Consider the following 16,279-nt stretch of genomic DNA (forward strand, 5'->3'; position numbering starts at 1 on the left):
AAAAATCATTTATGGGGCATCCAAAATAAAACATGGTTTAATTCTTCCTCTTCAAGCTGACATTCGCAAATGGCAGAGTCCCGGACATGGATTCTGAACAGGTGAGAACCATTGCAGCAGTGCCCAATGCTCACTCTGCATATGGAGTGGAGGATGTCTCAAACTTGTTCAAAATCACTTTGGAAAACCAAGGCTTTTCTGTACATCACAAACTAAATTTTACTCCAGACTCCAGAGATTATTTTCATTTTGTCAACCATAAATTTAAAAAATAGAAGATGGAAGCCAAAAAAGTGATTAATTTTGACAGATTAGTCATGTTGTCGACAAGTTTATAGCTGTTATTTTAGACATAGTTTTTATAAATTAATGTCGGGTGTAAATAGTGATTCAGAATCTGCTACGGAATCTACAGCATTAATGGACGGTCATGTGGGTGAATCGCGGCCCGACAGGGGGGTTGTTGAAAGGAATCCTCGCAAACACCGCCTACGTTCTGAAGCCCCAACAAATTCCTATGGGGTGAGAGTAAAAAACCTTCTCATTACTTTTCTCTGTTACAATATTCAAATCAAATACTTTCCTAATCCAAACTCCCTTAATCAGCCGGTTCGGTCCGGATCGCATTTTCTAACCTTTTCTGATAATGTTTTTGAATTGCAGTCTGATGAAGCAGCAGTACCAAATGTGACAATGGCCAGGCCTTCAGGTGACTGGGTAGAACAACCAGAAAATGCACAAAGGGAAGTCACTTATGAAGAACACGAAGAGGAACTGAAATATGGTGCTAAACATGTCATCAAACTTTTTGTTCCGGTTTCATTGTGCATGTTGGTGGTGGTCGCCACAATTAGTTCTGTTACATTTTATACTACCAAAGACGTGTATTTGTAAGTACCTGTTTATTTCATTTGAATCTTTTTAAAAAAAGGAACACTTGAGAATTTTCTTACTGTCATTTGTTTAAAAACTCACCAGGCTTGACGTATTTCAACCAATTCAACTACTAATCTTGTTCTATTCAAACTAATGATGTTGGAGAAAAAAAGAACAGTTTTGTTATTATTTGTCTGTAGATGGGTCGGTCAACCTGAAACCCCTCAACACAAATACATTTAGTAGTGTAAATAAACAATAATGAAGACAGCCAAAAATTTTTTAGATGCTTTTATCTATGTTTTTACATTTTACAATCTACGCATAAAAACTTCCATCTCAGAACGGGCCAAGCCGTGTTAGATGGGGACCAAAGAGATTTTATCAAAATATGTAGCAAATATATACTATATGACTACAATTTTCACTTTCCCTTACAGCATTTACTTATATAATTTATCATATATTTATAATTTGCCACCTGGAAAAGCTGCGCTGCATCCTTTCTCACTTCATCCTTCCATCTCAGCCTGGGTCTTCCCACTAACCTCTTTCCATCTGGGTGTCCACTTGGTAGTCTTTTAGGGACCCGTGAATCAGGCATTGGCTATGCATGTCCGACCCATCAGTGTCTTATGTGTTAAGATGCTCGGGATCTGGTATATGCTGTACAGTTCATCGTTCGACCGAATGCGGCACTTGCCTTCTCTCATTGATCCGCAGATTATTTGCAATACTTTCCTTTTAAAAGTGTCAAGCATCTTAGCCATCTTCACTGTCAGTGTTAACGCCTCATACCTATATGCTATACAGTTCATAATAAAAAATATGAAAAAGGATATACATATCGATCATATAGTTCATTGAGTTAGACGTATCAAAATTACAAGCAAGTAGATAATGAAAATTCCTAAAAAGCTAATAAGACTCACTTAGATGACAATGTCTATAACACAATGTGTGATGAAGGTTCAAAACAGCAAATCAGATCCATTCCAGATGTACAACGGCCTAAGGTAAGGTGATGCACTGGCATGCCCGTCGTTTAATATTGCTCTTGAACAATACATAAGAGATGCAGGAGTAGAAACAACAGGAACTATTTTTAGAAAGACTACCCAGATATTAGCCTATGCAGATGACCTAGACTTAATCTCCAGAATCTCTGTCCCGGGATCAAAAGATGATTTCTTAAAGCTAGAAATGGCTGCAAGTGACATGGGTCTTAAAATATATACATCTAAGGCTAACATATGTTAGCAAGAAAGTCCCAAATAAACTATGTACAGCAGACAATTGACGTTGGGTCACACCACATAGACAATGTCAACTCCTTTAAATATTTAGGTACTGAAATGACTAATGAAAACAATTATAATACCGAGATTAGAGCACGGCTATTGGCAGCAAACATATGTAATTATGGCTTGTTTTGTCCTTGAAAATTGTGCTTGATTTCCTAAGGGTCAGTGGCTGAAAAAGGTTAGGAAACGCTGAACTATATGATTGGCATATTGTTGCTTTTGTTTTTTTTATAGGACGATAAAAAAACTTCCTATTTTATTGAATTAAAGAGGACTATTAGACTTTAATTTTAATAGGCTACATTTTATCGATAAACATTTCATTTAAATACGTTTAAAAGTGTACTTTAGTTAAGCTTTCAATAAAATAACGGTTTTTTCATCGCCTTGTAAAAAGAACAAAAATGACTTGCGTGGTGTTGTTAGCTAAACAATGATGTACAAAACATGAAACTTTTCATTTCATGAATTTTTTATTATTCTGGTATTTTATTTTCAGATTATACACTCCATTCCACGAAGAAAGTTCAGATACCAGCACCAAGGTTTGGAATGCTGTTGCCAATTCGCTAATCCTTCTGGCGCTTGTAATTGTAATGACAATATTATTGATAATGCTCTACAAGTACAGTTGTTATAAAGTCATACACGGGTGGCTCATTGTATCATCGCTGATGTTGCTCTTCATATTTTCCTACCTGTATTTAGAGTAAGTACCCTTTCAATATATTTTTTTTCTCCGTTGTGTTCTGCTGTAACCGATTGCAGTGTATTTCAATAGTTTGTTATTCGAAAGCAGGAAATCAGTCTTACGCTTCAGGTCCTAGATTAATAACAATAATTGTTTATTAACATAACAATTCCTATAATCTACTGCATTTTTGTGGTGTAGAATTCTCTGAATTGTGTGTAGTCTGTCTAACTTTGCAGTACATGTTTTATTCCAGGTATTTTTATATGCAGTGCAAAATAATAATAAAACATGACTACATACTAGTGTATTTATTATACAGCTTTAATTTAACGTAGTTATGAAGAAGACCTCGTGGCGTAATGGTCAGCGCGTTTGCCTACCATGCAAGAGGTCTCGGGTTCGATTCCCGACATGGTTGATATGAAATATTTATTTAAAAAGTGTTTTCACACTAAAATATTTCAAAGTCCCTGGACTGGTACTTGAAGCGTAAGACTGATCATCTTACTTCATGTAATTTTTTTTTATCAAGATATGCTGCGATTGGTATACCAATGCAGTGCCCTATGCACCATTAGGTGCGGAAAGGGAATGTTGATAATGATGCAGAAGGCAGTCAGCAATAGCAAAGTGTAACTGGGATAATAGCACTTTTGTGAAAAGAGTGATTAATCAAATCTACACAATGGTTGGAATGGTTTTAACTTTGATAAATGAAAAACAATGCATACATTAGTTTTTTTTATATAACATGAAAGAATTTAATTAAGTATTTGACCAGTTTTAATGATTTTTAAAGTCTGTCTAAAGTAAAGATGTGCATTTTGCAGAAAACAGCCAGCCCTAGTAAAACTCTAATTTATGTTGTGTTATTATGTAGTAAACACATTATTTTCTATTTATATTAGGGTATTGAATTTTAAAGAATCACTTCATTAATTTGTTATAAGAACAACCTTAAATATGCATTTTGCAGAAAACAGCCAGATCTAATATTTAATGATCCTCATTCAAACTTTGAATGTATAAGGTGACATTTTGTATTAAAATAAATTTTGATTTACAGGTATTTTTAAATGAATGAATTTATAAAATGAAAATATTTATCCATTTTAATTTATTTAAGAGAACTAGATTTCTGCAGGCATTAATTTTCCCATCAGCACCTATACCGTAAGATTTTTCTAGTGCTGTGGGTGTTTTCTGCAAATTGAAAAATGCCATTTTTGTGATCAAAACTATTTTTCGAAGGTGGTTATTACAGTTTTTTGTATTAAAGTGGCCTGGCTATTTTAGCGGAACATAGAATTGACCTTACTGCACCCGATAACAAAAATATAGTTTTTTTTCAAAATTGTGGACAGGCAAAAATGTTTAAGTAATTCTTCTAACTTCTCTTTACCCAAGCCCACTCACCATTTTTTATAAATTTATTCAATTGAATCCGGGTCATAGTTTTACAATGTTCGGGCAATACATTAAATATTTTGGATCCCGAAAACATGAAATTTCTTTGCCCGAATTCAGAGTTAAATATATATTTGCATTTGCACAAGCGGCTCCCGAACAAAAAAAAATATTGTAATATGGAATTCTACCTGTTCAATAAAAAGTAATTTTTATATTTTATGTACCTATCTACTTTACGACTGGTAATATTTCCAGGGTTGTTTTAAAAGCTTACAATATCCCAATGGACTATCTGACGCTAGCTCTGGGCATGTGGAACTTCGGCGTGATGGGAATGCTGTGTATTCACTGGAAGGGTCCACTCCGCCTGCAGCAGGCCTACCTCATCTTTGTTGCCGCCCTCATGGCACTGGTTTTCATCAAGTACTTACCAGAGTGGACAACATGGGTTGTACTGGCCGTCATATCCATCTGGGGTAAAGAACAAGTATATCTTTCATCCACTTAATATTAAAATGTTGTCTCCAAGTCTCTCATCTGGCTAGGTTCTTACTTATTTATTTTATTACGCAATCCATACAATCCATCATAGATAATAAATATTTCTGCTTGTAGGTAGGTGACTTCCATATTTACATAATTAGTATGAAATATGTCGAGAAGATTATCATACGATAGAGATAGACTAATTAATATATATTATGTAAATACTTGTACGTATGATGCTCCCCCCTTCACACTTCATACCTTCTTGTTTCTTCATTCTCAACATCAACTGGCAACATTATATGATTATATAAATAAATATTCGTTAAAATTACATTTTGCCAATATTTCAGATCTGGTAGCTGTCCTGACGCCTAATGGTCCCCTGAGGATACTGGTGGAGACAGCACAGTCGAGGAACGAGCCATTGTTCCCAGCGCTTATTTATTCTTGTAAGTTTTCCTCTGATGCATCAAATACTTGTCTCTTATTCATTTTGAAGCCCTCATTGTGTATTTTTTTTCCTTATTTGTTTATTTTTAAAATAAAATAAATTATGCATAGTTTGATACAGTTAGTATGCATAACATAATTTTATTTACTATGGAAACTTAAAAGTAATTTACAAAATAATTAATGACATGTTGACATCCCAGTTAAAAAACAATGTATTTATATCACACAAAATTGAAGTTATTTTTACAAATTTTCCTTTCATTTCACCTCACTTTATATTTATTTATTTATTCTTTTCAAATAAAATTTATATACATATTATGGCTTTTTAGGCTGTGCCCGCGTTAAGCCATAATAATAACTATAATAAACTTAAAATTGTATTTAAAAATACAAAAAAAAAATGCTGTCTACCCCAGAACAGGTATTTACCTTACCTAGTGAGAATAGACAGTGCCTAATATGTTTTCTTATATTTTAACTATGCTTATTTGTATATTTTTTACCTTCTTCACTGTTTTGCAAACGGATTATAATAATACTATGCTTTACTTATAATAAACGCCGATTTTGGCACTCAACTGAATTACAAAATATAAATTAAAATAAAATATCTAATAATTAAATATGATACAATATAAAAATTGAAAAAATATTAATCGGCAGAACAATGTGAGCGACATTTTTGGCAATTGCGTTTTTTTAAAGAAAAGTGTTCCTTATTGCCCCCTGCATAAGTATTAAAAATATCAAAGCTCTATAAAATTCACCTGCCATTTATTTAAAGAAAACAATAGCCATTATAACAACAAAAAAAAACAATATTTATAAATAAACCAAAATTATAGGCCAATTATAGTTTTCTATGTATTACTCTGCATCATTCCACTCTTAAAAAAAAAAAATATGCTGACATTTTTTTTTTAAGCTAAGCAAAACAATGTTACCGATGACAATGTAGGCGGTTAAGCTAGCTTGTACCACTGTCAGAGTTATAGCCAAAACAGCGTTACCGCCACTATCTTAAAAACGGAATGTATTTAAACAATTTGGCTGTCATTTCAGTATTGGCAGTAACCATCCATTTTAAAACCCATTTACTGAATCATTAAAAAAAAAAAAAAAATGTAACAAAAATTTAAAATAACGTTCTCCTACACAATTCATGTGTCGCTTACGTTGTTCTGCCGATTATGGCTCGACATGATACTAAATTAGATTAAAAGTAACAAGGCTGTAGATTCCTTTATCTAAATAAATAATAATGGCAGGTTCAAAATTAAAGCTGTTTTAATAATAATGTCACTCGACCAATATTTCTGGTACACTGGCTTGTTGTATAATATGATTTTGTTCTTCCAGCGACGTTCATGTACAGCTACATGGCGGCCCCCCAGTCTCCACAGTCGGAAGGTAGGGACCCCTCTCTCTATCCCCCTCACACCCAGTACGAAGATATCCCCCTAGCCCGCATCCGCTCGCATGCGCCCACCGGTACGCCTACCATCATCATGACAATGTTAACAATGACCGATTGTACATTTACGCAACTCAAAATAATCCCACAACTGATCTTCTCAATTATTTCATTCATAAAAATAAAATGGACTGTTTTGTGTTGAAAACATCACGTATCAATAGAGCTGATTACTTATCATTATACGGGCACTGCACTGGTGTGCCAAACGTAGCATACCTCGATTATTTTTATCATATGGAGGTAAGTCAATCAGCTTTGTGCCAGTATAGGAACATGAAATATTACAGTTTAGAAACACTTTTTTAATCGATATTTCATGTTGACCTTCCCAGGAATCGAACCCTGGACCTCAAGCATGGTAGGCACACCCGCCAACCACTATACTGTGAGCAGTGCCAGATCTAAGGGGATCTAGCTCAAATTAATTACACGTAATGACAGAATTGTAATATTTTTTAGTAAACATAAATAAATAAATAAAATTTTGCTTTTGAAAAATTAATATTTAGTAAACCCTTTTCGGTTTTTGTTTGAAAAAATTGTTAATAGACTATCAAACTACACCAAAATTTTTCTTCAATATTTTTATGTATCGTATTATCAGCCCTATGATTTTATAATGTTGAGCGATTTCGATATTACTCTGCTTGTGACGTCACAATGTCTAGTCGGAGAGTTCTTCCGATTGGTTTTCCGTAAACCGGAAATCTATCACAACACTCACTCGATTCGGAAGAAAAAGTGTGGTCGTTCAAAGTAGTTCTTTTTACTATTTTTTCCATACATTTTCAAGAAACTTAGCCGTGCAGTTAAATAATGCTCAATTTTTTACATTGTTTGTATCCAATTTCCCGTAGCACTGAATTTCCTTATCGTTAATTATATTTTTTTGGAACATTGTAAATTTCAAGGTAATGGAAAACTTCAATCTAATTTCACTCACCAAAACTTGATAAAACAATGCTTGGGATTTTTCACATATTCTATGTGTGGGATCAAAAGGGTTAAGGCATTTTCTTTGCTTGGATGATTTGCTTTGCTATCCCTTATCATATACTGTTTGTTTGCTTTTTGCCATTTGTGATTTCATCGATAAATACTGTGATGGTTGTTTTCAAGTACTTAAATCAAGTACCTAAATTTAAAGACCGTACTGTGAAATTAGGCACTAGATCACCTTCGAATTTTGGTAATTAATTTAAGTACTTGAAAAGAATTGTCACAATTACTTAAAATATGCAATGGACGCAGGTGTTTTAATAATTTGCTGATTTATATAGTGCCATTTTTGTGAAAAATCACCTCAAGAGCGCTTTATGATTGTATACTTAAATTTACATTCTAACTAAGCTAAATTGGCATATTATATTTTCTGATTTAAAATTGAGGGTATGATAAACTGAAGAAATGAGATTTTAGTTGGGATCTGAACTGACTGCGAGTGTCGATGATTCGTAAGTTTGAAGGCAATTGGTTCCAGGCAGAGGGGCTGGCAACGGCAAAAACACGATCTCCGAATCTAGTGTTTGGGGAGCACCGGATTTCGACAAGTTTTCCTCTGCCTGAATCAAATGCTGACCTAAGAGTAGATTTTCTTTGACATTTATTTTCTCTAATACAAAGGTCCAATAGGTATCTCTGAGCCATTTTATGAAGGGATTTGAATACTGTCTAGCAAAGCTTATATTTTATTATCTCTGGGCTTTTTAACCAGTGCAAATATTGAAGATGTTGTTAGATGTGAGAATATTTTTTTTACTCCCGTAATAAGCCTTGCTGCTGCATTGAAAACAGATTGAAGTTTATCAGTTTGGTATTTTGGGAGATTTGCGTATATTCCATTACAGTAATGTAGATGCGAAACGACATAAGCATTCACAAGAGCTTTAAGAGGAATATTTCTATTAAATAGTTTTATTGACCTGAAAATGAAGAGAAAGATCTGAATTTTGTTGTAACTGTTAAGATATTACATGGTTTTATCGTTTTTATTAAAGTTATATGAGAAGAGCGTAGGTTTTCATAGTCACTGTTATCAACATGTATCTTTTTTTGGGTGATCCCGTGTAAGTTGGTCTCGTTCCGACATTTCGGCTACCATTTGCAGGAGCCATCTTAAGGGTAAACTTAGTGTTTTGTAGAAAAAAATATGTGTTTATGTACTGTCGCAGTCAGCAGCAGGCACATGCAAATTCTTTGGTTCGAAGGTGAAAAGATGTCCCATTTCCATAAAGTGTTCCTCTATTGCAGATTTTTTCGAGTGTCCTAGTTTACACGCTCTTTAATGTTCATCAGTTCTTTTCTTTACTGTGTGCCCTGTTTGTCCGATGTACACTTTATCACATCCTTTTGCAAAAACCTAGAAATTACAGTGCATGAATAATAAAAGACGGGCTGAAATTAAACTCAACATGGTTCCCGGCACTACACACTACAAAAATAACACGGAATGTGCCTGCTGCCGACACATCGACAAAAAAACTATATAAACGTTGGAAATTATATTAAAAATCAACATGGGTTAGTGTTTTCGTCTGGTGGGGAGTTTTTGAATTACTAATATGACTAGAGCAAAGTCTAAAATAATTATGTATGAAAAAAAAAATGCGTTGTGATGGTGAAATGGCATCAAGTCGAAGACAACTGATTTTGGGGCCTCATATGAGTACTTTGTGTATTGAGAGAGTTAAGACACCCGTAATTGATAAAAAACACATTGAAACTCATTAAACAACTTTGGCCGAAATTGTCGTTTGTTTTATGCTAAACACAGTTAATGTAAATAAAATATGGCAAGGATGCATATTTTGTTATAACTGAAAAATTAAAACTTTATTCCTTTGTAAATTTGAACAAAAGTGATTAACATGGCCACTTTATTTTCATTGTGATATGTATTCTATTGATTCATTTGCAGTTTGCAAAATTGTGTATGTAAAGAAGGTGTAATTCCAGATTCCAATGAGGCAGGGTTCAGCAACAACTGGGCTGAGCAGTCGGAGGAGCGTACCGAGCGGCGACGGAGAGATATGCGCGTGGAGCAGCTGGGCTCGGGAGAGGCACGCACTACGGCTGTACCGCGCTCTACACAGCAGCCCATAGTGCCACACCCGCCCATGCAGGAGGAAGAGCGTAAGTCTGGGTTAGGTCAGGTTAGGTTAGGAGGGACAGCTGGGTTCGGGGAAGGAGCACACTACGGACGTACGCAGTAGCCCCGTGCAGGAGGAAGAGCGAAATTAAGTTAGGTTAGGTCAGGTCATGTCATATTTTCTATCATTGATCTTTACTTTCTTCTTCTTCACGTGTCATGTCAGGTCTCCTCGACGTTGACGATTACTCGGGAGACTATCCTGGCAGTGCGAAACAGCTCCTTCACACTTCTAATCCTGTTCCTTTCTTGGATGTTTCGAAGCCAGGAAAGCTGTTTTCTTCCGACCCCTCTACGTCCCTTCCCCTTTGTGACAAGCTAAAGTATGGCATAGAGGGCTTAGATCGGAGTTTGGATCAGTTATGACGTTACGCTTTCAGTCATCGGTGGTACTGATTTTTAGCCATTGATAGAGTAACTAACATAGAAACTTTAAGAAATAATAATTGATTAGGACTGTTCTTAATTATTGTAAATTATTTCTTCAACTACAATGGCCAGTGGAAAGTGAACTTTATTGTTTATCGAAAGATCGTAGAATCTACTTTTTATACAAGTAATTTTTATGTAATTAAATTTAAATATTGTCAATTTGGTGTTTTCTTTGTTTTTCTTTCAAATAAATAATTCACCGAAAAGACGAAGATGGAACCTCTCTTTTTCTTTGTCCAAGGTGAGGATTGAACAACCTATGGTTTCGTTGCTCTGCGGAGGCCGTCAGGTAAATTCTTTTGCACCCCCTGAAGTTTTAGCTCCTAATATTCTGCAATTTACACCCTGGGATTATTGATGGGTCTATAAATGTAAAGTTTTACCAAATATATGAATGTGATCATGAACAGTAATTTTATTGGAAACTTCAGTAAATACATGATATATATAATCACTAGATCCTCAACACGATGACAACTTAAACAAATACAAACTAATACCACTTTCGGACAAAGGGATTTTGAGTATTGTTCAATTAAAATTTATAACCTACTTCCACTAGTAACAAGCAATTAATAACGAGAAAATGTTCAAAAAGGCTATAAAAAAATGTATAGTGGAGCTGGTGGAAGTAAAATGGATTGTCTTATTCGCCCAAACCAATATTAAATCAACTGTTCCACAAATGTATAGCTTATGTTATGTTTTTGTTCTTTCATTGTGCGTTTTGTAATATAAATTATATAGATGTACATAAATTAATTATAAACAAAAATACGTATTGTTTAAAAGTGTCTGAACATTTTGCTAATTATCTCTGTTTATTAAGTCTTCTTTGTTTATTCTCACATATAAAAATATTTTTAAAAAGTATATTGTTAAGTGCCCCCGGCACGGGTTACCCCAGTGAGGTCACATTATTTTTATTATTAATCAAAGTTTATAATGGAAAAAAATATGAATAAATAAATATAATGTACTTTTTTTTATTTACAGGTGGTGTGAAGCTGGGCTTGGGAGACTTTATATTCTACAGCGTACTAGTCGGGAAGGCATCCTCCTATGGCGATTGGAACACAACTCTGGCCTGTTTTGTAGCTATTTTAATTGTAAGTATATGAAAGTCAAAAGAATTTATTAAAACATTCTTTTCCATCGAACAGATTTTAGAACTCTGCTAAAAATAAATCTTCAAAACCTTTCTTTGTAAACCTCGCTGCATTATTCTCAATTTGTCATGAATGCTCACTTTAGTTTGATAGACCAATAACCGATTTCATCACATTGTCAAACTGGTATGGTTTTTAAGAAGTTTAAACTATACTATTAGGCTATGAAATTAGTACTTTACTTCTCCGGCCCTGCCAGCAATCCGGCATTTTTATACAGGGAGATAACGAGCAGGTGGCTTGGTAATTTCAAGCGTGAATTTTTTCGTTATTGTAGTTTTAGTTTATGTTAATATTTCAATTGATTATATGTACGAATGTAGTGCATAATACAGTATTATAGTATATAGTATACAATAAAACTTAGCTTCTGCCGTTTAAATGCGTCTTTGTTGGTGATTTCTAGTAATCCGGCAACGCTCCAGTCAGATATCTGCCAGATTACCGAGAGCAGGGTATAACACTACCTGTGCGAGGGGATGTATTTTGTAAAAATAGTTAAAGGTGTTTTTCTGAATGTATTTTTCATCATCATCGTTCCCTTTCCGCACCTAATGGTGCATAGGGCACTGCATTGGTACACCAATCGCAGCGTATCTTGATCATTTTTTTGTTACACGAAGGTAAGATGATCAGTCTTGCGCTTCAGGTACCAGTCCAGGGACTATGAAATATTCTAGTGTGAAAACACCCTTTTAAATAAATATTTCACATCAACCATGTCGGGAATCGAACCCGAGACCTCTTGCATGGCAGGCTTACGCACTGACCATTACACCACGAGGTCGACATGTATTTTTAAGAGATAATTAGTTTAATTTTATTTAAAGCAATTAAAAAGTATTACGAAATGGAAAAAAATATTTATGAAGAAAAAAACATATCAAAATTTAAAATAATGGTCAAGACATATGTGATAAACAATTTATAAATTAAATATATTTTCAATGTTATTATTAGAACACACATAACAATATGTATGATATGTGTGCCCTACTTTAAGATTTAAATAAAAATAAATAAATAAATATGAAATTTTTTGATTTACGGGCTACATTAAATATTAAAGATTTTTAAAATTAGACAAAATTTTAGTTATGTATTTCATTAACCGTTTAAATGCCAGATAAATTCAACAGATTTTAAACAGCTGAAAGAAATACCGTCAATTGGTATGAGTTTTGTTAGAAAATATCATGCGGAATCAAAAGTGGAATGGTCTCTCTATTCATTTTAGGCAGTGCAGGCGGTATATATTTATTAAATTGTGTTTTTATCTCTAGGGTTTGTGTATAACACTGCTGCTGTTGGCGCTGATGAAAAAAGCTCTTCCCGCTCTTCCTATCTCCATAACCTTCGGTCTCATCTTCTACTTTGGAACTCGAGCTGTCGTGGCTCCATTCTGTGATGCCCTCGCTGCAGAGCAAGTCTTCATATAGCCGCTTCCATATTGTGACTGTTTTACTAGATTTCATATTATAAGCTCAACACACTTTGTCTCTAATTTATTTGGCCGAAATGATGAAGACAGTTTTCTCAAAATCTGTTTGTGATCAAGCCATATAGAAACTGCTATTGTAATTCAAATCAATACCCATAAGAACGCCAGTACAGTGAATCCTAGTAGAAATAAACAATGAATGCGGGAATATGTTTAGAAAACAACATTAATCATTATGCATTCAAATCTTCAATGGCCTTTATTTGTATGGCGTATTTCTGTATCAGGGCAGTTCTGTGGCTCCAGTGTAACGGTTGGCATGTTCACCTACTTTTTATTTGACTGAAACCTGAAGTGTGGATTGATCACCTTACCTTCCATATAGTAAAATTGATCCAGATATGCTGTGATATAGTGCACCATTGAGTGTGATACGTCAAAGTCCTACTCGTCCTACGCATACGAAAATGTTATACGGCGAGTTTAGTATTTTGAGGTCAGTCGAAGTTAGCGGATGTGTTTGTGTTTTGTTTGTATGAGGAAGGAATCAGTAAAAAGTCATAATTCACAAGCCTCTTCATATTTAGCAGTTCACTTTGATAGTGTAATGGGAAAATGGCCCAAGGAAAGGTGTTGGGTGTTCATCTTGAACACCAATAATCGCCGGCTACTTCATTTGCATTACATTCAATACAAAATATATTAAAAAAAATATTAAATAAAATATTATTACAAAAAATATCCGGCACCATCTTATGTTGAGAACTTCTGACTTGCGAAAGACTTAAAAAAGGGTCATAAATTAGTCTATGGTTTAAAAAAGTTGTCTGGTACATTGTAAATAAGTATTGTGATTGAGAAATCTTATGAAAAAAAACCCAATGATTTTTTACCAACTCTTTGAATAATAACCCAAAGGTAGGGCGGTTAAATGTACGCACTAATACAAACAAAATTTGTATGTTTACATGTTTCACCGACTGGCACTAACACATTAATAAAGGCTATTAAACATTTGAGTAGACTGTATAATATAGTTAAATTTTTAATTATACGTAGTTGAATTATTTTTACTACAAATGTTTCTTTTAAATCACTTAAAAGGGACTGCAGACTGGTTTTAGAAGGAAAATATTATTATATTGATTCAGGGAGCTATTAATGTTGTGGCTCAAAACTGGAATGACATATTTTAGTGATTTAAAATGTATTTTTGTAGAAAGAAGATTTTTTTTATTCATAGGCTTTTATTGTTTAAATAACAGTAACAACTCTGTACAAATAAGACTTAAAAGGTTTTTGTTTTGAATACAAAACAAAAACACAGTTTTCAGACATGATTTCAGTTTACTTACATGGGTTAATCCAGTGTTGCCATATCTAAAAAATGCCTTGATATTATCATGTTTAAAGCCGTGCTAGATTTATTTAATTAAAAAGTAATGTAACAAATTAAAACCTATTTGAAGCAATATTAATAATACCTACAAAACACCAACTAAAAGAAGTAAAATATAGTCATATATTGTATTTAAATACATATATATGGTTTTCATATTTAAGTAACTTTTATAAAATATTAATTATCTTTGATAACTTGTAATAACATTTAAAAAATTAACTATCATGAACAGCAGAAAATACAAATTAAAAATAATAGTTAAATATACATTTTGCTACTGTTTTGCATAACCAACACAAACTATGTGTATATAGGTATTTGAAGCTTGTTTGTTGCAATTAGAAATGTAATTTAATCAAACACTGTATAGGTTTTAACCCTTCCCTTACTGTGCTAAAAAAATCTGCACGTTCCGGTGGTGTGTAGTCAATACACATACAAAAATGAGGGATTTACAATCTGAAAAATGGAACATTCATAGACAATTGCTTCAATTAACTATTTTTGAAGTCAAAAGTGATAATATTTGAAATATAATTGCTAAAAACACGAAAAAAACATTTGCTAACATTCATAGCACGAGCAGACCGGCCCGCCCTTAGCAAAACTCAGAGAGCGACTGATAGCAATTAACATTTTGTAGCCAGTGGTACAGGCTGCCCTGCGTCATTTGTGAAATTGTCTCTCTGGCTCGCGAATATATCTCTAGCATCGAGAGTGAGACTTAAAGAGTATTTGAGACTATCATATATTTGGTACTCTTTTACAAAATCGCCGCCACATTGTTACACATCAATAAGATTTTTGTTGTATAGGAGTTATCTCGAATTTCTGATAAAATGTTTTTTCTGTGCCCAATAAGTATTTATTATTTACCTAATAATAAATTATTTAAAACAATACGTAAATGTATAACGAAGGAATACCGAAAATCTTAACACAATATTTATTATATTTATTGTGATATGAAAGTTATTATATGCAATTTGTAGTGGCTACACATTACCGAGAAGGGAGAGCTTGTCAATACAACACGTATATACGAGGTATATCCAGAAAGTATGTTCCATTCATCAGCAGATCTGTAAGGTGTACAGAGAACATGTGATAAGTGATTAAATGGTAAGGAGATGGGTGAAACAGTTAAAGGTCGTTATAATGTGTACGACGATGAACGAAGTGGGCATCCATCTTTGATTAGTGATGTTTACGATTTCTGCTCTCTATGTAGTTTCCTAAAATTTTTAGATTATTTCATGAAAAACTGGATTTTGGATAATGTTGTGTTCATTCTGTGCTGAAAACCCTTGGTTGACACCGCTGGTGACTCCCCTTTTTGAAGAGGGAATACAAAAGCTTGTACGGCACTTTTTCTAGTGCCTACAAAATGGTGTAAGGTCTGAATGTTTTTTCTCAATATATATTTTTTCCGAATAAATACTTTCTTTCTTTAACCTGGCAAGTGAAACTTTTCTGGATATACCTCCTATAAAATCATAGTTTTACTCTAGATACACGATTTGTATCTAGAAACATTATATCATCAATCACAGACTAATTGCTATAATAAAATAATAAAATTTATTATGTAAATAAAAGATGAGTGATACTTTAATCCACAAATTTGGAATATCCAGTGACCGGTTTCATCGCTTTCGCGACATCTTCCGACACCAGTCTCGAAGCCTCACTCACTCGTCTTTTATTTATATAATAAATTACAACGATCTTCCATCAAGAATTTTCACTTACAAACTCAAATGTTTTAGAATAATAAAATATTTTATAACGTTGAACAGATGACGTGCAATGGATAAACGCACATAAAAGTCCAGCATTCCATTGATAGTGATATTTTTTAAAAGACACTGAAGTTATTATGAAAGTCAGCAATTTAATGAAAAAAAATATATGTATATGTAATTTTGCAAATTGATTTATATGCGTGTTTTCATTTCAAATGTTTGCAATTCATTTTAGT

General features: G+C 33.6%; 1 protein-coding gene across 2 annotated transcripts; it reads left to right on the plus strand.

Moving 5' to 3' along the window:
* Positions 1-305: 305 nt before the first annotated feature.
* Positions 306-12,948, plus strand: Psn (presenilin). 2 transcript variants are annotated; one of them, XM_088224592.1, is made up of 9 exons: positions 306-522; positions 664-890; positions 2,680-2,889; positions 4,540-4,760; positions 5,124-5,222; positions 6,589-6,720; positions 9,662-9,838; positions 11,283-11,395; positions 12,739-12,948. In XM_088224592.1, exons 1-9 carry the CDS (start codon positions 370-372, stop codon positions 12,892-12,894), a joined length of 1,488 nt encoding a protein of 495 aa, XP_088080718.1. In that variant the 5' UTR covers positions 306-369; the 3' UTR covers positions 12,895-12,948. The 2 variants fall into 2 exon arrangements, with proteins under 2 accessions (XP_088080718.1, XP_088080719.1); XM_088224593.1 differs by having other exon boundaries at positions 6,589-6,639.
* The last annotated feature ends 3,331 nt before the right edge of the window (positions 12,949-16,279 follow it).

The sequence above is a fragment of the Micrasema longulum genome, unplaced genomic scaffold (assembly GCF_059751315.1).
Source record: "Micrasema longulum isolate JH-2025_06_02 unplaced genomic scaffold, ASM5975131v1 h1tg000299l, whole genome shotgun sequence".
NCBI classification, from domain to species: domain Eukaryota; kingdom Metazoa; phylum Arthropoda; class Insecta; order Trichoptera; family Brachycentridae; genus Micrasema; species Micrasema longulum.